Source organism: Perca fluviatilis, chromosome 24 (genome assembly GCF_010015445.1).
Source record: "Perca fluviatilis chromosome 24, GENO_Pfluv_1.0, whole genome shotgun sequence".
In the NCBI taxonomy this organism is placed as follows: domain Eukaryota; kingdom Metazoa; phylum Chordata; class Actinopteri; order Perciformes; family Percidae; genus Perca; species Perca fluviatilis.
Window position 1 is genome coordinate 4,524,699 of NC_053135.1, and position 27,466 is coordinate 4,552,164.

At 41.2% G+C, this 27,466-nt stretch overlaps 1 protein-coding gene across 5 annotated transcripts in view; it reads right to left on the reverse strand.

The window, feature by feature from the left end:
- Positions 1-27,466, reverse strand: part of kcnh7 (potassium channel, voltage gated eag related subfamily H, member 7) — a 61,986-nt gene that overhangs the window by 10,558 nt on the left and 23,962 nt on the right. The window contains exons 4-14 of one of the 5 annotated variants that reach the window (XR_005638458.1): positions 23,339-23,818; positions 22,117-22,137; positions 20,698-20,721; positions 19,694-19,908; positions 14,281-14,706; positions 8,726-8,957; positions 8,435-8,602; positions 7,554-7,754; positions 5,270-5,524; positions 2,258-2,457; positions 1,460-1,538 (exon numbers count right to left, since the gene is read on the reverse strand). Coding sequence is in view for 4 of the 5 variants with exons in the window: in XM_039793370.1 (XP_039649304.1) it covers positions 1,460-1,538; positions 2,258-2,457; positions 5,270-5,522; positions 7,555-7,754; positions 8,435-8,602; positions 8,726-8,957; positions 14,281-14,706; positions 19,694-19,908; positions 20,698-20,721; positions 22,117-22,137; positions 23,339-23,818 (2,298 nt within the window). In the remaining variant the exon portion in view is untranslated. The remainder of the gene's footprint in view (positions 1-1,459; positions 1,539-2,257; positions 2,458-5,269; positions 5,525-7,553; positions 7,755-8,434; positions 8,603-8,725; positions 8,958-14,280; positions 14,707-19,693; positions 19,909-20,697; positions 20,722-22,116; positions 22,138-23,338; positions 23,819-27,466) is intronic. The other 4 variants (XM_039793371.1, XM_039793370.1, XM_039793372.1 and 1 more) reach the window with 4 other exon arrangements.

Here is a 27,466-nt window from a genome sequence, read left to right on the forward strand (position 1 = left end):
GTAATCGTGAAACATCCCTCTGATGTAATTATCACTTTGGCTATTAACTAGGGTGAGCGCCAGCATACCTTGATGGTCGAAAAAACTAAACAAGAATGAGTGAGTATACCTTGGATAATGTTTTAAATGAAAATAAACTATTCAAATAAATCCTCTCCAACAAATAGAGCATAGGATATCTCAACTGGTAGAGCATGTGGCCAAGGTACAAAGGCTCAGTCTGTGTCGCAGCAGCCGTAGGTTCGACTCCGACGTGCAGCCCTTTGCTGCATGTCATTCCACCACTCCCCCCTCTCTCCCCTTTCACATCTTCAGCTGTCCTATATAATAAAGGCCTAAAATGCCCAAAGAATAATCTTTAAAAAATTACATTTACCATATGGGGAGAATGTTGCAGACGACTCGGAGGAGTGCTACCATTTGGCTGCGCTCAAAGTTATCTCAACTTTGACCTTGTTGCCGCTGAATTTTCAAGGCCAAACCCAAGCCAAAAGCAATGATGCTGTATACCTGCGCTTTGCCTTTGTGCCTGCACTATGCTCTGTGTCCTACCTCATGGTTTTACCTATTGTTGTGCACAGCTGCTTCATTGCTTATGAGAAGCTTCACCTTTAGTTCATTAAATCCCTGCAGCGTCTGATTGGAGAAGTGCCGTGCCAGAGCACAGTGACATTATACACAGCTGTCCACTGTGTTTACCTTCTTTAAATCAGGTTCAAATGACATCATGCTGCTACAGCATAACCTCTACACACATAAGACTAATGCGGGTTGGCTATAATGTTGTTGTGTATGTGTAATGTGTTATGCAGGAGACATCGGATTATTATTTATCCTGGGCGTCACAGCCTCCTTTCCAACTTAAAATTTTCTTTTCAACTGTTCCTATGTTATTCATGAAATGCATTAGGAGACATCCCAGATATGATACAACAGTCTTCACCTTTATTCAGTCTTAATACAAGGTAACTGGGTTAGTTCCTTATGCAGTAACGTGCTTAGATAACATGTACAACAAAGACGGATGGGCTCAAAAAAACATTTGACTTCATATCATTTGACCTCCTTGGTGTTTTTATGCTTAAGAGCAAGTCTTTGCTAAAATATGTTTAATTTCTGTGTTAGGATCTTAATAATTGTCTTAACAATAAATTACATTTACATGGTTCACATGTCTGTGTCAGTCACTGGTGCACATTGCTACTTAAATGAAATCATTGCTCTACACCTATGCACAGACGATGGGAGGAGCATTTCCCATGAGGTCTTTGTTCTGCTTAATTCTCTAATGAAGCTGCAGAGGGACTGAGATGTTAGTCGGCTGGAAAAATGATGTTGCTATGAGTAAGTGTTTAAAAAACATTGAACAGGAACAGCGTGTTGGGTCTATATTTTAAAAGAATAAACATGGTTTTATGGTTTTAAAGCGCAGTAGTGATGTTGTGTGTCAAAAGCTGACCTGTGGAGGTTTTCCTTTTGTAGGACACTCGTCTCCGACACTCAATGTCGTCCGAGTCAGTTGCTTGTGAGCGCGTCATCTGTAAAGAGACAATGTATGATCAGAACAATGTAAAATATAACGACCCATACTAATGCACATGTATATTAACAAAAAGCTGTTTGGTGTGTCTAGCGGTCTAGGGTCAAATCTTAAAAGTATTGAATGAATAGGTGCCACACTCTCTCCATTTAAACAGTTCCTTAACTAAGGAACATAAACCACTGTCCGTCTTGTTGGAGCTCCATGTATCTCCTGTTTTTGATGTAACCCTACCAGAACCTTCTCTTGTGTCTCACTCTCTTCTTTCCAATTCTCTGAATAAATAACAGGCCAACACAAAGTGCATTTCCCGCTCGGTTTTAAAAGATAATTAAAACAACTGATAAATGTGGGTTGTTGTTCACATAATGGCACAAGCCTTACACGTCTTCCCACTACACTCTATTCATCATAATTACAGTCTACATCATATCCACAATGTCCAACCCACCCCTAATGCTTGACTAATACTCTCTCTCTCTCACTCTTGTCTTGCAGCCAATGGCAGATTAAAGGAAAACGTCTCAATTAGCCTTCATGCTTTCATTTCCACAACCACGGATAAACTGATGCACTAAAGAGAATTAATAAGAATGACATTCATCCAATTGAAATAGACATGACACATAAAATAGATTGTTTAATAAAAAATAATTTAAAGTGAACTACTTTACAATCAGAGAAAATACTTGGTGGTGGCACCTCCACGCTGATTACCTTTTCATCACGGAGATCAAAGGTCAGCTCCAGGTTTTTAAGGAAGTGGTCGGCGAACTCTGGATACATGTCCAGCACCTCCACAATCTCCTCCCTCTGAATGGTGTGGAGGTCACAGTAGCTCAGCGCCCGCACGTCCGCACACGATTTCCCCGGCTTGCCGTACAGGTGGATCATCTCGCCAAAAATGTCGTTCTTACCTGGGGGGGAATAAGCAATCAAATTTAAGTAACTGACTCCTGTAATCTAATCAAGGATATTTGCTTTTCTATAAGCTAATCTATTCTTGGCTTCTTCAGAAACAACATCCACAGTTGCTAGGAGAACACGGTATGTAGAACAGTGTGTGGTGACCTATAAAGACGGGCCACCTGGCAGAGAAGCGCGACAATACAAAAGAGGCCAAAGGGCATCCCAGTCATCTAAAAAAGGATTTACACAATGCACATGGAAGTCACACAGGCCAAACATTCCTATCTCTGTTCAGTGTGTAATGACCTACATGGAATGGCCACAGGGCTTACTATGGTTGTTTTAGTGGGGTATCTGTCTGAAGTCGGGGATTATGGAGCCACAAAGTGTTTAATATTACATAAATAATCATGAAATAAATAATAACTTGGATTTTTTTTTATTTACAAATAAAACAATAATTTAAGAGATGATTAAAACCCAACTTAATGTTAGTTATTTTCATAATAAAAGAGTTTCACAATACTTTAGTGACATTGTGAAAAAGTATTGTGAAATACAAATTCCACCCAATAAAGGTCTGTTATGAAAATGATGAATTAACATTTCAGTATCAGTTGAATCTTAATTTATCATTTATACAAGTTTTACAATTTATGTATGATTATCTATAGTATCTCATAATGTATTTTCTATTCTATTTATTTAATACCGACCACTACGGGTTCCATAAAGGATGGCTCTGCATAGGAATACAAAATTATCAGTTCTTATAAAGGAGGAGGGGGAGGGGTAACATTCATCTTGTTCACAGCATTGAGCCAGTTGATTATTACTAATTTCCATCTATTTAACATTGTGATCATACTGTAAGCCCCAGCATGTCCATGTTTGGTGTGATGTTGTACAATATGAAAATGGCACCATAGTGTGAAAATTGAGTAATCAGCAGTTCTCTTGCTGTAGCAGAGAAAATGTGCTGAGTTGTGTATAACCTACAACTTCAACATCCATGCTTCTCGCTCATCATGACCCTATTGTGTCATCGGTTTTTCGCCAAACCTTATTGGCTGCATGAAAACAGTCATTAGAAGAAAAACTAATGCATAAAAAGATTAGTAGCATACACCTGCTGGCTGCTGGGATGAGAGGGGAGGAGGGAGATGAGATTGGATGTGATTACATTTGGATGCTGTGGATAATGCCATGTGGCTCAGTGGCTCCTGTCACCAAGAACTGCATCACACCACACTGACGACCTGGTGAAACGCTCACTCACTTCCATTCTCAATCTGTCACTTCACTTTTCTCCTGAATTCCTCAAACTGCCCCCTTCCTTTTACTCTCCTCTTCATCCTCCCCCCATCACTTGTCTTTTCCTTCTTCCCCGCCCACTTGTTCAGCTCTCCATCCCTCCCTGCTTCTTTTGTCATCCATCTCTGTTTGAAAGCATTCATGCTCATGCATTCAACACTTCTTCTGCTACTCTCTCCCCACCATGTGTCCTCCCCCACTATTTTCTGTCCTCTCCCTTCATCTGAGACACAACTGTGAGGCGGCAGCATCACAATGTTCTTTGAAGTAAGTTATTACAACATACCCATGAGGGATCACAGCTGCCAAGCCAGCCATATCACAGCACAACGGAGCCCTCTTCATTTAGTTGGCCCACTCGCGTTTACACTAATGGAAGTCAGTTCAGGCAAAGCTAAGCCATTAGAAGGCTTGGGCGCATGTGAACCTGAGGCATCCAAAAATACTAAACGTCTTTTTCATGTATAAATGTGAATGTTTCAATGAAATCAACTGTTTTAAATACAGTAAATACACTATTCAAGGAATAGTTTAAAGTTTGGGGGAATTTTCTTGCAGAGAGTTAGAGAGAGAGAGTTAGATGAGAAGATCTATTCCACATATATACATTATACCTGTGTGTATATATTACTGTAATATATACAGTAGATCTATCTATCTATCTATCTATCTATCTATCCATCTATCTCAAGGAAGTCACTGTGCCCACCTTTGAAATATTTCCTGCATATTCCTTGTTTAATAACTTATCGTTTTTACATTTCAGTTTTTGTACAGATTAAACAAGATATTAACAACTGAGTTTAAGAGATGCTGGTAGGCAGATTTTTTCTACCTAAAGTAAGCTAACCCTCTCCCAGCTCAAGCTTCATATTTACCGTACAGACATGAGCGGTATATGTCTTCTTATCTAACTCTTGACAAGAAAGCCAATAAGCTTATTTCCCAAAATGTCAAACTATTCCTTTAAATAATATAAACATCAATCCGTGCAATCCAGCCATATTCACTGTAGAGTTTGTTCATTGCACCCATCTATAACAAAGAAACAAGATAATATCTAACTTCTGATCACTCAAACCTATTTATAATAGGGCTGCACAATTAACCGCAATTGTATACAAATCACAATAAAGACTAGTGCAATATCCAAATTGCAGGGGGCGCAATCTTGTTAATGGGAAAATATGTGTCAAACCATTGTGAATGAAGTATTGTGGTGCTGCAGAGACGTCCCGGCCTACAAATCGTATCCTACAGACTAAAGATTAAATCTTTATTTGGTACAGATCCTTGCATAAATCACACTATAATCATTTTAAGTTCTTTAAATTTTAATAATTTTCAATGAAAATGAGAATAATGATACAAAAATGACCGTTCCCTCCAATATCGTGAGTCATGTCGCAATTGCAATATCAGTCAAAAATAATCGCAATTAGATCTAATCCATAACCAACTACTGGATCATGCCAGAAATGTGTTTGAGGTGAACAGTAGACCCACCAAGGATGGCTACTACGACGTCATCTTTGAGGATTTCGATGGAGCCGCGGGAGACAAAGTATAGCGCAGTCAGCACATCTCCGGAGTGGACTAGGGTGTCTCCAGGGGGAGCATGGGTGGTCTTGAACCTCATGGCCAGGGCCCGGAGGCAGCCCTTGGTGGCTCCGTGAAACACCTTACAGCCCTCCAGGAGGTTCTGGTTGAGGTGGAGGCAGATATCCGCCTGCAGGCACTCTGGGAAACCCTTCAGGACCTGTGTGTGAAACACGGGTCAAGGTGGACAAGATTATGGTCAGATGTCATGTGGCTGTTGTATGCTAAAAAACTCTCAGAGCTTTGATGTGCAGGGATTCATAATGTGTGTTGAAGTTTGGTTTGAGGTGAAGTTGCAGATCAAATTATTTTCTGAGAAATTTGATACAATTGCCACTTGTGTTCTTTCCTTCTTCTCAAAACCTATTATACCCTACAGTAGAAATAGTCTGTGATGTCTTTCAAAACAGAGCTACAATTCACTGTTCTACTGAGCCTTTCAGCACCTTTAGCAGCAGAGGAGAGACAAGACAGAACATTTAGAAACTGACAAGCTGCAGATAAATGAAACCACAAAGTGAAAACACAGGTTCAATATTTATTAAGTCTTCCCTCTGTTAGTGATGCTCTCTTTTTTCAAGAGTTTACTGCCTTTTTGTACTGAGATGATGATACTACTCTATGAACCATAACCTGGTACAGTACATGCAAGGCCAAAAAGAAACACTATTCAATCTTGCCTCAAAGAATGTCTGTCTATTGAAACATTCCTCAATACTCTGCTACTACTGCTATGTAGTTAAAAAAAACAAAATCAGAAAAAAGTATTACAAATGTCGAAACTTGTTGATTGGTCAAGCATTCCTACCCATCCGAGTTAGCCTGGGAGACAATGAAAAATATTTTGAAAAGTAATTTTGACATTCAAGTTAACATTTTTTGTGAGGACTTTCTGATGCATTACAACAGACTGATAATACACTTACCCTTTAAAGACAAAGACTGACAAAACAGCTTAGGATCGACAGACAACGTGAATTGACTGTAAAGGACCACATTATCTTTTCAAACTTTAACACCATAACAGACACTAGAAGGTGAGGAAAGGGTCTTTGACGACACATAAGGGGCAGTTGAAACAAGAAAACACATTTCTTATCGTTGTCATTTGCACATAAAATACAATGTGCTAAGGACACAAGCACAGCAAAAGAAAGGCAGCCTGAACTGGTTTTCTGGCTCTGACAGGCCTTTTGTTGCTCAGAATCAAAAACTGATCAGTAGATTTGGAAAGGAAAGACTGAACAACATTTGGCAAGCGCAGGTGCCACCACGGAGCGTGCCGCCAAGCCTCCCACAATGGGAGGGAAACCTGGCAGCGCCCGGCGAGGCTGTGCCCACTCTCACAGGCGTGATTCACTCGGTCTCTGGTACCAGATGAATATCATGGGGTTGTGTGAGAATAAACTGATTTCATGCAAAAGGGACCTCAAGGCAGGCCACATACAAGTCTATCAGTAATAGACAATTAATGTGGCCTGCGAGAAACTTTCAATGTTATGTGTATCCTCTGCAGTAACTGACATGCATAGGTAGATAAAAAAAAAAACATCGATGATGGACAACTGTTTAAAGTGTGTTCATGTATGTAACAGATAAGACACTGAGGGAACAATAACATGCATGTTTAGGACAATAACTAAACATTTGCACATTAAAAAGTCTAATGCTATCTGTTATTTTCTGTACAAAAAGCTAAAAGCTACTAGTATCAAACACAGCTAGATGAAGCTCTACCAATGAGGAACATTCATATCAACATTAGTTGGGTTAACACATGTACCTCCTGCTCTTACCAGAGTGGTGGGGTCATTCCATTTGACATGAGGCAGACATGGAAAAGACAAACTTATATAAGTACCATGAACAGTATCATGATGAGAGAAACCAGAGTTACGGCGTGCATAAGCAGTAACTGTGGCTTTCATTTCACTTGTGGCTATGACTGAACATTGCACAATATATGATGAAAACATTATATTATACTATGCCAGTGACATAGTGAGATTGCTTCACGATGTGATAAGAGCATTTTTCGACAGGATAGTTGAAACTCACACAAATGATATTGGAAAGGGAAGAAGAAGCAACAGAAAAAAGCAACAGCACGCTTATAATTTATATTTTGTTACCATCCAGAATGTCCCCCCAACTAAATAAAAGACAAACTGGTACACACACTCCTCTCGTACCATATTCATATCGATGCCGTTAGTGTACGTCCAGGCGTGTTGGAAGTACTCCTCCAGCCTCTGCCTCAGTGGGTTTGGGATCTGGTGGAAGCGGATGAATTCTTTGACCCGTAGCATCTGGAGGTGATACCTGGCTGTACCTGAATACAACCTCTGGATGATGGCGGACACGTTCCCAAAGATGCTGGCGTACATAAGAGCTGGGAGAGAAGCCATACAGGTGACCATTGAGCCATGGTGGCTAAGGCTGGTCAAACACAGTACCTACTTCTTCTTCTGTTTATTCAAAACAAACCACTGTTGCTCAAGGAAAGGCCTACCTGGAGTAATGCAAACGATTCCATGCTCTAAAAATGTATTAAATCACAACTGTGTTATATCAGGGGGTGTGAATAGTACATTTTAAGGCTGACCCCTCTTAGTTGATTAGTCGACTAATCGGTTGTTTTGCTCATAGTCGGTCATTTTTTTAATGCACATTTCCAAGAAACTTAGAAACATATCTCTGGTAAACACGAGAGTTAAAGTGGTGCTTTTGCATGATTCTTTGTGAAGAAACAACAAATCGATTAGTCGACAAAATTGTATGAGTGTTAGTCGACCAAGAATTACTTTAATCATGGACGGCCCTAGTACATTTAAAATACAGTGGATCTTTCCTTTAAAATGTCCATGTTAAATAATTGAGTAAATCTAATATTTACTAGCGTGTATCAGTGTCTTTATCTGTAAAACCTACTGTAAAAGTCTGGTTATTGAGGTTCAATAGCTACATGAAATACTGTGTGAGCTTTCCTCTCTTATATAACTCTGATTACTGATGGTTTCAGTAATACAAGAATTAAAATACTGTATGTGCTATCACTCAGCTGTCACTCACATCCAATGAGCATGACGCAGATGGAAAAGATCTTCTCAGAGTTGGTGTTGGGGGAGACGTTCCCAAAGCCCACACTGGTCAGACTGCTGAAGGTGAAGTAGAGTGCTGTGACGTACTTATCTTTGATGGAGGGGCCCGAGCTGGGATCACTGTAGTTGTATTTTTTTCCTAAAATGAATAACAATAAAACAGTACACACAATTACTAAAGTTGTGTTCAGCAGCAAAAGTGACCCTACATTTTACTTTCTTAACACTTTGTTTGAAAGCAGAACAAAAACAAGAAGATCACCTATTGACACCCCGAGGTTGTCCAGCCAGCCAATCTTATGCTCCAGGTAAGGCTTCTCCACGTTGCCAATGGCATACCAGATGCAGGCCAACCAATGGGCGATAAGGGCAAAGATGCACATGAGCAGCATGAGGACGGCAGCACCGTACTCAGAATACCGGTCCAGCTTACGGGCGACTCGTACCAGCCGTAGGAGACGGGCAGTCTTTAGTAAGCCAATCAGAGTGGTGGTCTAGAATGAAAAACAAACCGAGAGATATACAGGATTTAGGTCCTCTTCTGCCTCCCCTCGAGCTATTGTCTGGTGTAAATTATCCATGCTCGCGCCTATGGAGTGCGAGCAACAGGATGCTGACTGCAGTTCACTTAACGGCCACCAGTGTCATTAATAACACAGATTTTCAGAAAATTCCATATAATATCTTTAATATAAAAAGTAGCATAACTATATCTGTCAAATTAATTTAGAAATGTAGTAGAGTGGGGTAGAAGTAAAAAAAAACTCCCCTCTCCCCTGAATGAAATTGTGAAACACCTCCTCAATTGATGCAGGGACCTCTTTGTCTTTTAAGCAACATGTATTAAAATTAAATATCTTAACTAAATCAGCAGTTTTATGCAGTCAACATTCGAAAATGTTGAAACCACATGGTGACATTCATATTAGACTTGGGGTTTCTGATGTGACTTCAACATGTGGGAGACGGCAACAGAAAATCCAGGATCATCTCAAGTACATCACTAGACACTGATAACAACCTTTTCCAGCAATCAAAGTGAACAAGCTGTTTGTCTTCTTTCAGTGTCAAGGGTTGAAGTCAGGATCATGAGGACGAATCGCTTAGAGATTCAAAAACATATGTAACTTAGGAATGCCTAATCTTATTGACACACCACACATACTAGACACACAGACTAGACACTGTGCGTGATTCCTGCCTGTGTAGAGATCTTTCAAGGTCTCAGCGTACGTCAACACAACTTCACTGACGAAGCCTATGGCTCTGCAAATCATGACAGTCAGCATGGAAGTCGCTTTAGTGAAACAGACACAAACAGACACACACACACACACACGCACACACACACACACACACACACACACACACACACACACACACACACACACACACACACACACACACACACACACACACACACACACACACACACACACACACACACACACACACACACACACACACACACACACACACAACAATGCACACACACTGCCTTCTGTTCGGTTTAATTTAAACCACTTTAATCCTCCCGTCTCAATTTTGTAGCCTGACTAAATTAATACACAGACTATGGGAGGAGTGTTGGTGAGAGGGGGGCAGCATACAGCCATGACACCAGTCTCGATCCATTAGTGTCGTGGAATTTGTAAGCACAATAAGTGAGAATGCTAATAGGTCCTAACACTGCCACTCGTGCCTGACAATTAACCATAATATTCGTGGGGACATTTTTATACACTGGCACCCTCCTGCAGTAGTCGTGCTACCTCATGTCTATACATCCTTAGTTGGTACAGGTGAGAGTAAATATTACATGGAAAAGCAGTAACAGGGCTGGAGTTTTTTTTTCCTATTTCTTCTTCTTTCTTTAAAAAAAAAAAAGATGATAAATGAGGGAGAGTGTGTCTCCGTCATGGTGAGAAAGAGTGCTGTAGCTGCTTCTGATGGGTCCATTAATGAGCCTCCGTCCTCCCAATCTCACCCATAAATCACCACCATCATTCACTGCTGTGCATCCGGCCAGCAACCCCTTTCACTGACAACTGAGCGAATAATGAATGAATCACAAATAGGAACATATGAGCCTTAAATTATCCATCATATGTGAGCATGCATTGCCTTAGGTGTAGTGTTGCTGACTCTATCTGAGTGACCTGCACAGATGACACAGCACACGGTGTATGATGTGGCCCACACAGTGTAATGTTGATTAAAATCTGGGCTTACAGTAAGTCGGAGGCGTGTGGGGCTGAGGAGCCAAGCTAAATCTCCCATTAGCAGCCAGCTGTATAAAACATATCCGCCGAATATCCCTCTGGCCATCTGCCTTTCCAGGATCTGCTGGCCACTTTAAAACACCAGGAGTCAACCAAAGCTAGGATGCAACCGTTTGACTCTGTGTACATGCTATCATATATTAAATGTCTTCTCATGTTAAATTACTTATAAAGTAATATACCATGATTTTTCAATATTCTCCAAAGTTAGTTAAACAGGAAGCTGAACATAAATATATAAAACTGATTGGATCGACACTAGCTTAGTCACTCGGCACATTTGTAACTCTTACTACCAATTTTCTGGACTCATGGAAAAATGTTTCAGTCGATTTTTTTGGTAATTAATCTGAACTCGTCTGAACTTTTAGTTGCATATACTTACAATACTGTATAACATAAATGTAATTAACAAATGGGCAACAGAAGCTGTAAACACAACAGTGACATATTACCACCTGATGAATGCAAGTTCAATATTCTCTCTCCTTTCAATACTGATTTGGTCTTGGCTAACTCCTGAGAAAAATATCTGGCTCTTTAGCTGCGAAATGCTCCACTACGTTCACCAGGTAGTTGCTAACTTTGTCTGTCGATGCTGGGTAAATGAGATACAGTGATTTCTTTTTTAGGGCTTTTTCACTGAAAGAACTGGCTGCTGCAGCAGAAAAAACAATGCTGATGAGAGCAGCGAAAGAAAGAAAGAAAGAAAGAAAGCATTCTGGGAGATGCTGTAGAGGGAACTGCAGAGTTGGTGATGACTACCTGTGTGTTCATCACTGCAAGCAACACCTTTCACTACACGCGGCCATGTTATCCATTGTAAATATTAAAATACTGACTACCATGTCCCTAACCCTTACTGGCTGTCAAAATGTCACAAGTGGTCATATTCCCTCGAGACTATTCTATATACTAGAGCGGCACAGGTCACAAAACAAGTCAGCAATATTGCTTTGCATATTCATCTAATCTAATAAGGAAATAAAAAGATACTGTCTAAAACTATATTTTTGTCTGAGTAAATGGTTGTACAATAATTGTAAACACAAGTCTGTGTCTATTTGGACTGTTTGCACTATTTCAGCAGGGCAGAAGTGAGATTGAGGGGGCTGTTTGTTACAGTGAACCTGCCTCCTCTTTCTTCTCTGTTTAGCACAGCCGTTGCTGTAGGTTTTGCAGCATAATAGATTTGGAGTGCACTTCTGTGGTCTGCTTCAACCAATGGCAAAACTACTGCACATTTTGCAATCTGACAAATGTGAGGCGGAAAGAATAATTAGATAAATCATGTTTAACTTGCATGAAAATATGTATAGAGTAAAAGACATAAAATAGCTTTGTGCATGTGGTTCACTTTAAGCTAAAAAAAGTGAATCTAATATTTGTGAGCATAAAAAGCTCTCACCTAAGGATAAAATCCAATCAATAATAATCAGTGACATGGTCAACTTTATGGAACTGCTTCAATGACAACAAATAAAAACCTGACACTGTGAACTAATGTTAATATCAATTTATTACTGAGCACTGAAAGAGATATCTCTCTTAGTGTTCAGGACTACTGAAAAAAAATAATACTAATTTTCAGTAAAATTACATTTTGGGTTAGAAGTCTTGGCTGAGTTCAGTTGTTAATGTGCACTGACTCTACCCTGCCCAGGATTAAAGGAAAATAATATTTGAATTTGCGTTTGGAGCACATTTTCACACTAAGCCTCTGTAATTTGCAAATACCTCAAATTTGGAAACATGTGAACGTGGATGTAATAGGCAAATTATATCATCTTATCACAACAGGCATTCATATGAAAATGATGGAGGAGCTCATATGACTCCTGTACATAAATTCAGCAACAGACCATTTTCTAGCCTGCAGAGCTAAAATCCTGCACTGACAAAGAATCTCTCATGAGAGATTTCACCCTGCCATGTTTCTAGTCAAACCAGAAAAAACATCTTGCCATATTGTCGGAGATGGTTTCCAGGCAACAAAGGTGCACAGATTAGGTCTAAAAATAGTCTGGGTCTCTGTACAAAGAGCTAAAATAACACACCTTCAAGACAAGAGCTAAAACTGTACATGGATGTGTTATTTTCAGTTTCTGCTGGTGATTGGAGGAGCTAAAAATACAACATTTTGTCATTCTAGTCATCCTGTCAATGTGTGCTTCTGACACCAGCTGTAACGGGAACACACATGCTGTCACTGCGCCAGGCATCTAGCTGTATGACGAGGACATACATCGTGCCGTGGCGTTGCTCAGCTGTCTGCTCTTTTTTCTCCACCTGTCACTCACTGCCAGCCTCCAGCCGTGGACCCCCTCACAGGAACACCTGTGAGTGCAAACCAACGGACTGATCAACACCGCCCTCAACACACACACATCAATCTTTGTGTGTGTGTGTGTGTGTGTGTGTTTGGGGGTGTTTGGTGTTGTATCATGCACCACATTTTAGTAGCTTGTGTGCTTGAACTCCTCTGCTTGCTTTAGTTCCATAATAAAAAAAAACTGAAAGCAAGAGTCGAGGTGGTAGCCTGGCATGTAACTGCAATTCACTTAACGTATTAATATTCAAGAGTACAGTAGGTACTAGATGCATAGGTAAGCATTCTGGGGTTGACTTATAATGAGATTGTTATTGCACTCTCTAAACGGCACTCTCTGAGCATTGGATCACTTGCTAAGCCATCTCCCTCAGACACACATGAGTAAAATAGTTTCTCACAGACACAGTGGTTAGGGAGGCTGAGACCTTTTTAACTGATTTGGATTGCCGGGGGCCTTGCATTCTGGCTCTGATGGAAAGAGAGCGGAGGGAAGCAGATGTGACAGCCGAGTGTCAGATTGCTTTAGAAGTCTAAACAGCTCAGAAACATGAGTGGCCCTCACATTATTACGCAGGAGTAATGCAGGGGGGCCTCAGCTTTGCAAGGTGAAAAAGTTTGAGCACTCAAATTTGGGCTTCTGAAATAGTAGTATCAGATGCATGTAGCTAAAGTACACTGTCAGGGAATACATATTGACCACAGAATCTTCAATATGTCCAACAACCAAAAGCTTCCTCTGAGAAAGACTCTCTACATGAATCCCAAACTGTCAGTGCAGTAGGGCTGCACAATTAATCGCAATGTTATCAAAATCAAAATATATTATATATAAGTGCAATATCCAAATCGCAGGTGGTGCGCAATATTTGTTCTAGGCAAAATGTGTGTCAAACCATTCTGAATGAAGTATTGTGGTGCTGCAGAGACAACCCGGGCCTAAAAATCGTATCCAACAGACTAAAGATAAAATCTTTGTTTGGTATAGATCCTCGCAAAAATCACACTATAATCATTTACGTTGTTTTAATTTGAATATTTCTCAGTGAAAATGAGGATAATGATTGAAAAATATTCATTCCTTCCAATTTCGTGAATCATATCGCAATCGCAATGTCGGTCAAAATAATTGGAAATTGATATTTTCCCCAAATGGTGCAGCCCTACAGTGCGGCATGACTACGTCATTAATTCCCCCTCTCTCACCTCATCTGATCCTGAGCCAAAGATGAGCAGGTCAAACGGGATGGCGGCCACCATGTCTATGAGGAACCAGCCCTTAAAGTAGTGGATGGCAATCTTGGCTGGGTGGCTGACCACTTCCTCGTTGGCGTTGACGTATGTGGTCCTGAAGTTTATAAGGATGTCCACGATGAACATGATGTCCACCATCAGATCCACCACGTTGAGGGGTGAGCAGGAGTAGCCACACTCCCGCCTCCTCTGCTCCTCGATGTCGTTGAGGAGGAAGGCAGCCGAGTAGGGCGTGAAAATGGCAGTGTAGATGACCAGCAGCAGGATCAGCCAGTCCCACACTGCTTTGAAGGGACTGTAGTGAAGGATGGTCCACTTGTCCATGCGCGGGGTTTGAAGCTTGTACTCAGGCAGCACGTCTGCACCCAGAGAAAGAACCTGAGGAGGGGGACAGAGAGTTTATCAACTTACTCACATGAAATTTGATCAAAGTGAAGGTTTTATTTCACTGGTGTCTGAGCTGTTTGATATCTGCGCTGCTTTTCAACCAAAAACAATTATTATATTTTAGAGAAAAAAAGTGTAATTTAACAGTGTTTGCTGCAGATTTCTGTTTAGAGCCAAGGGTCTTGCTTTAAAGTGGCAATTCAGTCATTTTGCACATAAAGATCCGAGTTCACTCATCATGAGGAGCCTGTTAAAATAGTTCTAAAATGGAAGTATCACATTTTTTAAAAGCACAATTTTAAGTCTGAGAAAATACTTTGATGTATGTGTGACCAGTCTTACAAACTGAAGGCCCGTGAGGGGTGTGACGTTTGAAATACTTGCAATTATGGGAAATGTAAGATTCAGCATTTTGGGAATTAGTCATAATATCTCAGCCCCTGCTAATTTGATTATGACGATCCTTTTTTCAATCTTTCCTGCACAAGTAGCCCAACTTTGTGAAAGTGAAATACTGAATCACTTAAGTACCCTTTAATGGTGCAATGATGGTGTTGTAAATAAACTAAAAAGGCATCTCTAAATTCTCCACTGTACAGTAATTCTGCATCAAAGTTCCCATGTAGACGAGGTTAGAATGATGAGTTGCAGAAGAATCTTAAACATGCCTTGTGGTTCAAGAAAATATGTTAAATTCAGTAGAATGTAAATACAGTTTAATATAAGCCAACATGCATTAGCATTTCCGTGCCGTTACATTGATGTGCGTGCTGGTTTGTAGGATTTCATTATGACATATGACTGAAGATTAGGTCAAGTAAAGGTCATGTTTGTTGATATGTGAGTAATCTGGCTGCAGGATTTGAACTTCAGCACCATGACTGTACAGTACATACTGTATAATCCGAATGCTATTCAACATCCTAGAAAACCTTGCATGAGCAGATTACTTGAGGCATACTTTTCCCACTCCCCCAAATAAATCATTCACGTGTTAAATGAAGGATGAAAAAGAGCTTCTAGTCTAATAATTTGAAATTTTAAGTATGTATGCATAAAAAGATTCTCTCACATGTTCCATACAGTAGCAAGCTGCTTTAGAGCTTTGCAGGCCTCTAACTTACCATCCCCAAATACAATTTAAACCGTCCCAAAGTAAATGCTGGCCATCCCAATAATTAAAATAGCTGGATTTCAATACAATACAATTATTTCGATAATTAGAAGTGATGCATAGCATAAATAAAACACCTTTGTCCCCAACTCTTTTGCGCTACGTTTTGCCATTGTGCCTGCTGGTGACATCAGAATGCGCAAAATCCCACCACTACTTTGGGACGCCATTGTAACTGCCTGACAGTTGCATAAAGTACACTGCTTTTAGATATGTATGTGTGACTGAGCACTCTTTTGCAATTCTACATGACAACTTCGTCAGAGATTAATATTATGGTTTAAATAGCAGTTGCCCTGGCCATGGTTTCATAACTTGTGAAAATCCTGTGTACAGCTACTGTTGAGGGAAGAACATATATTGTGATCACTTGTGAAAAAAATATCTAGGAAGTTGTTCATAATTTAGCATTTGAACAGAAAAAAAAACTTCAGACATCAGCATGAAAGAAAATTTCAACAGACAACAAACAACAGCATACCTACAATCCTTACAGTGTTTTGCATAGAGGACGGAGCAAACATCCATTCTAGCAAACCTGGATGCCCCCATCATTATCTCTGTTATAGCAGTTACATAGCTGAATAACTTTTACCATCAATATTACAGAGGCGTCATGGACCATTTGGGATTAGAGTTTCAATGACTTGGAAGTAATTACAGGCGCGGGCAGAGGATACCATTGAATTATCTAAGTGTCCGACTAAGCTCTAAGGAGGAATGCAAAGAGAGAGAGGCAGGTAAAGTACATGCTGGAAGGCAGACAGGCAATTACTGTGTACCCATCAGTGAGAGAATGAAACAGAAAAAAAAGACTCCACCACTTTCACCCATCACTTATTGCATTCCCCCTTATCTCTGCCGTGGTCACCTTCACAACCCCTGTGATTGAGAGGAGAGGACTCGGGGACAGAAGGATGATGTATGCCACCAAAAAGGCTGCAGTGTTAATAACTGAATTAGTTATTAGAAACTCCTGCCCTCTGTGCGATATGGAGGCTCAAATGCTTTTACCCTCCCATATGGGTTAACCTTTGAAATCGATCAGAAACCAAAGGACAGACAAAGGAAATGTCTTCTATTATTCATCAGGCTGTCACTTCATTAAAAGCGGGTGTTCCAAATGCTTGTTCCATTACAGTCACAACCCAATGTGTAATTGCTGTTGACCTGTGCTTATATTTCTTATATTTTTGTGTTCTTAAATTGATTTCTGTTAAAAATAGTCAAGAAAGGGGTACAAACAAACAAAGAAAAGCTTGCACATACCGTAACTATGACCGTTTTGCGGATTAACAAAATACACGTCATACCACTCTATCTCAATGTGTTAAAGTCCTCGCACAAACATTGTTTGTGATCACTAGTGATGATACAAACATAGTAACTCTGCACTACATCAACAGCGCTTACCACCACAGATGCATTACCCCTTGGCCAGCTAGGAAGCCTGCGAGGAGTCGCTTGGTTGGCAGAATGACAGCTCTGGATTAATGTGTTGTAGCCAATCTGTTTCTAAATAAAAGATCATATCTTAATTATTTAACATACCTACTGTAGCTATGTGCACTTGGCGCAAATGATCTCTCTTGTGAGATAATGGAAGGCCTGTTGTGTGTTTGGCTTGGCTTCAAACACTATGCAAATGAGCATTAGCTTTCTCCCCTTCTCTGGTTCTTTTTGCTCCGCACTGTCAGGGATGGGCTATTATTTATGAGTGGAGTGTTCTTTCATGTTTCTGGGGTTAATCACATGGCTTCCATTATTAAAAATGATGCATGTATGGTTTGATTCCACATTAATGGAAAGTCGTGGGCATCTAAGACTCACGTGTGCATGAGCTGCATGCACTGAGACGTTCAAAATGTGCAAAACAGCATGTGAGCTGCACGTCTGCTTTCTTTCTTAGTTGACCAGCTACCTGGGTGAACCCTCCATCTGTCTGCGGTAGCTGTGAGGCAGCCAAGGCCAGGGGAAAGCGTGTCTGTTCAAACGCCTCCATCATGGCTTCAAATGAACTCAGAGGAGTCCGGAGTTGGTTTGTGTTCCTCACAGTCTGGTGTCAAGAGAACTGTTTACAGATCTAAACTGTGGAAGATGGGGATACGCCGCAATAACCCCATGGCTTATTTATCTATTTGCTACTATGATAATGTTAATGCTCGATAGCATACAGTACGCAAAACATAGCAATGACACACCATATGCTCAGTCATAGAAGGAGCAAGAGGGGAGGGGGCATGGGCGTGGGTGGGGGGGCTGCAAAAACTGGTATAGCTACCATTGTATCCACAGAAACATATGTAAGTATAATTCCTAGGCAGAGCAATGGTTGGTGGGGGGACACACTCAGATTTTGGTGTACACAGACAAGAAGTAACACTTCAACTGGTTTTCAGTTTCTAGTGTGCCACATGTTACAAAATTCCATTAAAACTACATTAACAAGCATGGCCTTTCTGTTGCTTGGTAACTTTGACTTTAATGCTGGAGGGAGAGGTCAGTTTGGTGCACTGTGGTCTGCTCTGCCTCTAGTCTCAGGCCTTCAGCTGAAGTTGCCTTTGAGTGCAAACAGGGGTCAGTTTCTGTGCCCCCCTTCCCATTACACCGTTAATAGGCAAAAATGCAAAATTAAGACCTAATCAGTGGTTTGTTGCTGCCTTATCCTACAGTACCCCTGGGGATGCATTCACTTACAGTACTTACAGTACTCTGCCTCTCAGCCCTGGCAGGGATGGTGAGAATGTATGTAACTCTAGAAATATGGCCTGAGCTCTGGACACTGTCTGGCAGTGGTAAGAGTATCCCTGATTATCTGCTGCATGTGTCAGACGCCTCTGCCGTTTTACATACCAAGACCCTTTGAGTTTCAATGAATCATCCAGAGGCACACAGGGCAGGTGGGGGGGAAGAAGGGTGGGGTGTGGATGCTATCTGCTGACTTCATCGGCTGCTCAATCTGTGCAAGTGTGATTTGTGATGACAGTAAATGATATAATGATGAACAATACTATTGAATTCCACTGTCTCCCCACTCCAGTCTGCACAACTTCAGACAACAAAGGATTGGTGGTATGAATTATTAAGAAAGGCAAACTATATGTGCCCATTACTGTTCTTAATTGTTTCCCAAACAAGAGTCTACTAACAGATGGTTGGATAATAGATTTTATACAACATTGATTTGTAGCATGCACATTTAGTTAACTTCTGTACAGTCACACTTTAGTTTGTCTTTAGAAAAGTTTGCGATAAGTCCTTATATGGTAATTTCTATTTCTTTGAGTGAGCAGTGCTGAGTGTTTTTAGACTTTTTTTAAAATTACAAAATATCCAGTATCGGCCTCAAAAGTATCAGCCAGGCTTTAACTGAAACTTCCTATTGTATGAAGGATTTGAAGATTCCAAATGTTCATATACATGTTTGAAATACTGTATATGGACCTGGAATTAGCACTTAGAAAGGGGATAAAAGTAGAGAATCTTTGGGTACTAGAGGTCTTCATGGGTTTTAAAATGCTGATACTAAATAGGCTTGGATCCATTCGGATCCACTCAGGATTTAAACATACAGGCCCCATACACTCAGGATTTAAACATACAGGCCCCATACACGCGGCAGTAAAACCAGAACTTACCCGACCACATAAGACCGGGTTTAAATTGGACCTCGGCCGGGTGCTTGCTAGCAGAACTTTTCACATGAATGCAGAGATTTAAGGCCCACACGACTGAAAACATTCTCAGTCTCAGTTTTCACAAATTCAGAAACAGATTTTTGTGGAGAGCCTCGCTTGGTCTTACCTGTGTCACCTTATCGGTTACATTGTGTGTGCGGTCTTTGACCTTTGGGGCGATGATGGTTTTCTCAGACGATGGAGGGGAGGGGCATTTCTTCTCATTGTTGGCCTCAGAGAAGTTGAGCGTGATGAGGGGAATCTTGTTGATGGTGCTGTACTTGTTGAGGTTGGAGTCGGAGGTGGAACCAAGCAGGCTGGATTTGATCTGGCTGAGTGGCCCTGGAAGAGAAAGCAACAGGTGGAAGATGTCATCATTAAAGGTTGACACATCTTGTACTACTGTTGGGCTATTGTTGATCTAAGCGTTTCTGAATTGTGGACATCAGAGAACAGTCTAGTGTCCATTTGTGATTGCTGTGACATGGGTAGTGAGCATGGGGTAGCCCTGACCTTTGGATTGAGTTCAACCACAACACCACACCGGGAATACAACAGATACTGAAATATAAACTCCACACCTCTGATTGACCTGTCTAGGGTGAACATGCCTTTCAAAGTTTCTCATTAAGAAATAATGAAGAACACTGTTGATGAAAGGAAAAGAATGATTCAATGCACAATCAAATAATGCAACTCAGTTAGTCAAACCATCTGTCTGATGAAGTGTGTTTAGTCAACTAAATCTTCCTACCTCATGCTATACAGTGTTTTCTAAAAGCATAATAAGAACTGACTTTTAGAAATCAACTCCCTGCCTTATTGTGAAAGCATTCAACACTGCAACAGTATGTGACAGCACTACACACACTGACATCTGACCCAATGAGAGTGATAAAAAGTGAAAAAGAGAGAATTGCTGATTCAGCCTTGTGAGCCAGCCAAGGAAGGTTGCACTACCCCCCGCCCCCCTTTTTTCAAAAAGTACAGTGCAGTGATTGAAGGTCAAGGACAGAAAAACAGACAGCTGAGAATGAGAGATTGCATGCACAGCTTCAATACATGCCACAGTAAGGATACATCATTGCAGTCATGAAAAATAATTTCAAAAAGGAAAAGCTGAAGCCATACCCCCAGCCATCCAGGAGCGAGATACTAGCAAACCAGAAGAGAGAAGAAATAGGGGGTAAAGGGGAAAGTGGGAATATGGAGGGGTGGTTGGATTGCAGGGTCAGTAGTCATGAGTACAATCAACATTACTGAAAGGTGCACTATGAGTTCCTGCATGGTTTCAGCGCGATTTAATATTTGTCTCAAATCGTAGGCATCTCTCCTTGATCCACTAGCTGCCTGCCCCCTTAACACACTGTGAAAAAGCCCGGTCTCGGGAGACAACACAGGGGTCCTAAACGTTAAACACTAGGGGCACAGGCTGTGCACCAAAATACAACAAACCACGTTCCAGCCAATCACCGACAAAATGGTTGGGGGAGGGGTGGGGGTTAGTGCGCATGCACATAATAGGGGGTGGGGGGGTGGGCAGAGTTGATTGAGTAGCGTGAGTTCTATCTTAGAGTAGCTGCTGGATAGCTGGTTTGTTGTATTTTGGTGTACAGCCTGTGCCTCTAGTGTTTATTTGACGTTTACGACCCGTGTTGTCTCCCGAGACCAGGCTTTTTCACAGTGTATTCAGGGGGCAGGCAGCTAGCGGATCAAGGACAGATTCCTACGATTTGAGACAAAAAATGTAATCTCGCTGAAACCATGCAGGAACTCATAGTGCACCTTTAAATTATCACATAACAGCATATATCAGGTAATAGAAAATTTGCCAGCTCTGCGAGCGAACCTACAAATGTACATACAGTACTGTGGAGCTAATATTAAAACATTAACATTGGCCAGTTATATTTAAATTTTGGGAACTCCTCATTTGATCCAAAAAACAACTAAACATGAATGTGTCATAATCTGTGTCAGCGAGATAATGTTGTGAAATGCATGCAGCATCAGCACTGCTACAGGTCCATTGCAATCTAACTTTTGACGTGAAAAGGACAAGTGTGAGCATAGAGAATTGAAATGGAAACACAGTCAGGTTTCTTTTCATTTACTAAGACATGGTAACGAGGAACCAGAGGTTGCATAGAAGAAAACAGAGGTTACAGACAGTGGGCGGTATCATCTTGTAAAGCTTCATTGATTTTCTTCAATGAACAAAAAGGAAAATAGAGATGTAATGCGTTGCTTCATGCAAGCGCGTGCAGAGGTCAGTGTGGTTTTTTAACCGAGCCTTCCCCTGGGCAACTGGTTTGGGATCAGCAGGTCATGCGCACTAAGACTGAGTCATTTAGTGCCGTGCCAGTGTTTCGAGGCGCTGGCCCAAGCACTTCCAAACACAGGCAGTCGTCCACCAGGGCATTTGCATTCAACATAAACCTCAGTCATGTGGGAAACTCATGCAACAAGCAGACTTTGTGCAGAATAAGTTATCCAATAGACGGGCTCAAATTTAACAGGTCAAGATGCAGCAGGGCTGCTGTTTGTTACCTTTCATATTGCGACCATTGTCTGTGTGAGAAGAAAGAAAAAGGGTGAGTGAGTGGAGGTAAGAAGAATTTTGGGTGCTTCTATGATGACAAATGGGGGGCTGGCATCAACCCCCCCCCCCCTTCCCACACACACACACACACACACACTACTGTCCCCATGAACAATTAATTACTGTGAAGTAGACATATTACTGTGTCAGCCACTGAGATCTATTTAAATGAGAATTGTAGACAAGGGGATGGGGGTAGACAGATTGGCCTGGAGGAAACGGCCAGTCTGGGGCATTTTTACCCTCATCCAAATGAGGGCCAAAAGGCTAATGAGTGATTCAGACTCAAGGGAAGATCAATAGCACACAGTGTAAATGGTGACTCACTATAATACTGATTAAGAGACTGGCATCCACATCTCGAATCTCCTATTTTGGGCACCACAGCGAGTTTGGTAATAAATATAGCCAAATTATAGTAAATGTTTGTCACAAGTAATACATTCTTTCATAAGTATCTTAATGTAAAACACAACAGTTGGGTATTGACCACATCTCACTCTTTGCTTTTGACTGACATCACTTGGCAAATTGTGTTTTTGTTTGAATAGTGGTCACCAACCATGCACTGTCAAGGGCCAAAATTGTACTTTAAAAAAATAATAAACATTTCTAAAGATCCCCTCCATCCTTCTCATATTAAAAGTTTAAAAGTTGACCTTCTTCACTGAAAAGTCCATTCTAAGTATGTGCATTGAGGCTTCGAGTTTCCACATCACACTTGTAAGTTCAGTATTGGACCCCAATTGGCTTTCAAACTAGTTGTTATGTCCCAAAGTCCTTTTGTACATTCATGTGTTAAAATGAGATTTAAGGTGAGCTCAAAGAAACTTTTCCCCTTCACCAGATGAATGTAAAAACAGCTTTTTAGTGTCAAATTCTGCACAAACATCTAAGTGACACATTAATATAACACAAATTCAACCATAGAGTGGGACATACAGCAGATAAAACAAGTGAAACTGTATTTTTTAGAATTGTTGGGTCTCTGTAATTTACACAGTGTGGCTTGAACCTACTCTAACTGTAAAGTGTCCTGAGCTAATTTCTGTAAGGATTTGACACTATAAATAAAATTGAATTGAAAATTGAATTGCAACTGTATTTGTTTGAAATTCAAAATAGTTGCCTTGCAATGTACATTAGGGGCATAGTAGAGCAGATTCCTACCTTCACTGGCGTGTCTGTCTCTGAACACCATCTTGGAGTTGGACCCAAAGCCTTCCATGTCATGTACGGAGGAGGCTCTGCGAATGCTGCACACACTCTCTCTGGAGGCGGTTGGAGTGAGGCCCGGGATTGACGGAGTTGCAATGACAGTATCCTCCTCGCTCTGTAGTTTGGTCTGGGTGATGGACTGGTCCAGGTATGTCCGATCCCAGGGGCCCTTGGGCGACGAGTGGTCCAAAGGCCCAGACACGGGGGTGGAGCAGTGGCTGGGGTCGATGAGGGCGCGGGTGTCATTGGCGTAGGAGGGACTGCAGCTCTCGCGGGTGGTGGGAAGTTGGTAGTCACGCGTAGCCACTGAGCCATCGCTGTGGCGAGGGGAGTCCACCATGACGGCATCGGGGTCTTCCTGGGGCAGGGACTGCTTGCTGATGCCCAAGAGAGTTAAGGCCGGGAAACGGAAGCGAAAGAATCTCCCTTTCCCTGACAGAGAAGAGAGCAATGAGAATGAGATTACTATCATACTATTCCAAACGAACAGTTCATGGTGACCAATAACACTGTATGGAGTGCCTAAGGGCAGTTTGTATCACATAGACAAATCTAAGGCAGTGTATAGCTAAGTAACTCAGTTATCGTGATGTTATTTGACTGCTTTGAGACCCCAAACAGAGTGTAGGGTGCTTTTTAATGAGCCAGTGGGATCAACATAACCCCCACCGACCTTGTGTTGTGTTTTTCACGTGTGTTTGTAGCAGAACTGGCTTGCAGTCTTCAATATCCCTGCTGACATCTCGTACGTGTTTGCCAATAGCACTGAGAAGCCTGCCAATGCAGCTATCTTAAAAAGATCCTGGCAGATCAAAACAAATGCTTGTTCTGCCTCAGGCACTAGTTCAATCTTCAACTTCCTTCAATTATTCATGGAGGAGGACATTTGGTGAAATATTATAATGGCAGTAGTACGTTGAGGAGTCAGTCCTGTAAAGGATAATGTGTAGGATTTTAATGAATGATTGATGGCTCCGGGGGAGATAGAGGAGAGTGTAACAAAGTGAAATTTAGGGTGCTGCTGCCATGGCAGTAGGCAGTTCTGAGGGAAAGGAAAAAGTGAAGAAAGGGAAAGAAATATTAGTATATGGTTGAGTGTAAAGTTGATGCTATATACACACACAGTAGACACCCACGCCATTCACGAATGGGCACATTCAGTTGCATTAAACAATACCTGCAAACATGTCATCAGAGAGTCAGTCACACTCACAGGATTTCACATATGGACCGCAAACCGTGGCCTGCATGTTGTGAATCATTTATTCGCCTGAACATATGCCATACATATCAGAGCGCTGTCTCAGTCCTCGACAACAGTCTTACGGTCATGATACACAGTAAAAAAAAAAAAGTGGCTTCATAAAAAACAAACAAAAAAAAACAGATGCCCACACCTGAATTTATGAGATAACCACCTCACACTGCATCAGTGTGTTCTCTTTGTATATTTGCATGAGAAAACCACAGCACATACCCTGCTCAACTGCAATATCTGCAAAGAGTGGACCAGCTGGGTATGTATTCAGAAACACAATAGGTGCTAAAACATAACATAAAGTGATTTTTTTTAGGCTGAGGAGGGAGCAGCATCTCAATCTTCCTTATTGCTCCTTCTATTGTGGTGAGACTGAGAGGGAGGAGACAGAAAGAAAGTAATTTTAGACACAATGCTCTGTGTATTCTTGGGTTAGTGTAGTGTAAATTAAGTCTCTAGCCTAATGCTGATGATGCCAGAAATGATCATTTGCATTTAATTGGTGAGCTGGATCAGAAGCTAGTGAAAATCAGCACAGGACTAAACAAGTCAATCATCGTAATGAAAGGAAGTTGAGTTGATGTTTTTTTTCTGTTAAAGAATTATGAACAAGTTATGTTTCATCTGAGCTTGGTGCTTGGAGGCAGATGAGACTGCTAATCAAAAATACTATCTGATTCATCAGTTTGAAGCTGATCCCAAACCAGGAAACCCAATTTATATTCCAAAGAGGTCGCACAATACAGCAAAACCTTGTTTAGTGGGGCTGCCTCAAACATGTTAACTTCCAAAAGAAAAATTGTTTTGCAATCACACCACTGCAATACTACAACTTTGAATTTTTTTCCAATTAATTGTGCAGCTCTAGCATTTCACATTTCCGACAGTTTGTTTTTCCGACTGTTAAGATGGCACCTTAAAAAAATAATGAATGGTAAAAAGAACTGTGTTTTCTAATTACTGCGCCCTGAGGATAAACATACGCCACAAATCTTTTAATTAGCTCATAATTCAGTTGGCCGTTCGTGGTGTGTGCTGACAACAGTGTATGTAGCTGTATTTAATTGTTATATTGAAAGGGCTGAACCTTGCAGGAATAGACTGCCCTTTGAGTGCTGTTACTGGGTTTTGTGTGTGTGGGTGTGTCTGTGTGTGTGTGTGATATCACTCTCACTCCCTCTCCAACCCTCTCATTCTTTCTCAGCAAAAACTCACCAGCGGCTTTACACAACCAACGGACGTACAGTGGCCCTTGTTGCTATGATACGAGATAATATTTGCATTGAATATTAATTGGGCCCTCAGATCCTCCTGTAGGGGAGTGAAATGTCTTTCTGTAATGTGAGCATGATTCAGATGTCAGGGAGAAGTAGAAAGAGAACAATAAACCTTCATCCTTTGGTAAAAGTGGGGCAAAGGCGCCTTTGTTCTTTTTGTTCCTGTCTTGTTTTTGTGGAGTTAATGTGCTTCCTAACTCATTTGCATGCAGTGTTCTTCTAACTTAGGGAATGTTTACCTGGCCTCCCAGTCCTCCTATTACTCATCAGCAGAAAATAACATGGATAATTCGGCCGTAGGCCACTTTGCCCCATACTCAATTATAGAGAGAGAAAATTGAAGTATGATTGCAATTAGCCTGAGTTAATAGTTTGTATTTTGTTATGGTATTTTTTCTAATTAGACAACTGTCAGCAGAGTGTGACAGTAAACATGGGAAGAGAGAAATCGAAATGTAGACAACATCGTATGGTCTGTTGCATAGACCTATACCTTGAGGTTTCTTACAAGTTCAGGTTATGTAAAGTTCTGAAGACGGAGTTACATTTTAAAGTGCATATATATATATGGATGCTCTCTTTTAACTACAGTAACTCCAAAAATCCCTGAGTGCAATAGCGATGTGTTTATTGCACAAGATGACATCGCAATGACGATAAAAAACGATATATTGTGCAGCCCTATTTCCTACTGATGCCCAGTTCACTGTTGGATGCCTTCCAAGTGTCCTACTTTTGCCTTGCAACAATACTAATATATATGAATCACAATGCATAGCCAAGTTTACATCTAAAATCAGTAAAACATGTTTACACCTTTCCCCTTTAAACTACTAGTTGAGAGTTGTGGCCAATACATTAAATGCCCATTGTCTTTTGTGCATGTGTGCATTAACTAATGGATCTGTGGAAGTGGTCCTGCTCAGCTACATCAAGGCAAAATGGGAGACTCCAAGATGGTGGCAGAATGGATGGATAGTCACTGAGCGGCAAAGATGAGCAGCACCGGATGCAAGGCTACTCATTCCCCAGAGGATCATCCCCTCACACCATCTAAAGGCAGCTGCTCCTACACATACTTTAGAACTGTTCTTCAGAATAGTAACACCATGGGTTTCAGTGGGTTAAATTTACATCTGTAGCAGTTTGTACATCTGTGATGTTCTCTTAAATTCTGCATGTATTCATGATCTGTGACCTCTGTCCATCTGCTAGTAAATCCAATACAAGGTCTCTAGAGTTAACGGAGGGAGGACTGTGTTAAAATGGGGCAGAGCAATACCAACCCTCTCCGGTAATCCCTGCGATGGCAGAGGTCGCATGTAGGCAGAGGGAGAGAGAGAGAGAGAGAGAGAGAGAGAGAGAGAGAGAGAGAGAGAGAGAGAGACAGACCTTGTAAACATATCTGGACCTCACCAATCAGACTTGTGGGGACGCCCACTTAGATATTCAGATTTTTCAGACTTTAATTCATAAAGAGGCCTGCTCCATAAGGGATTGCCCTTGTGCTCAGGCTGAGCAATTAGCTATCATAGTTGAACAGTG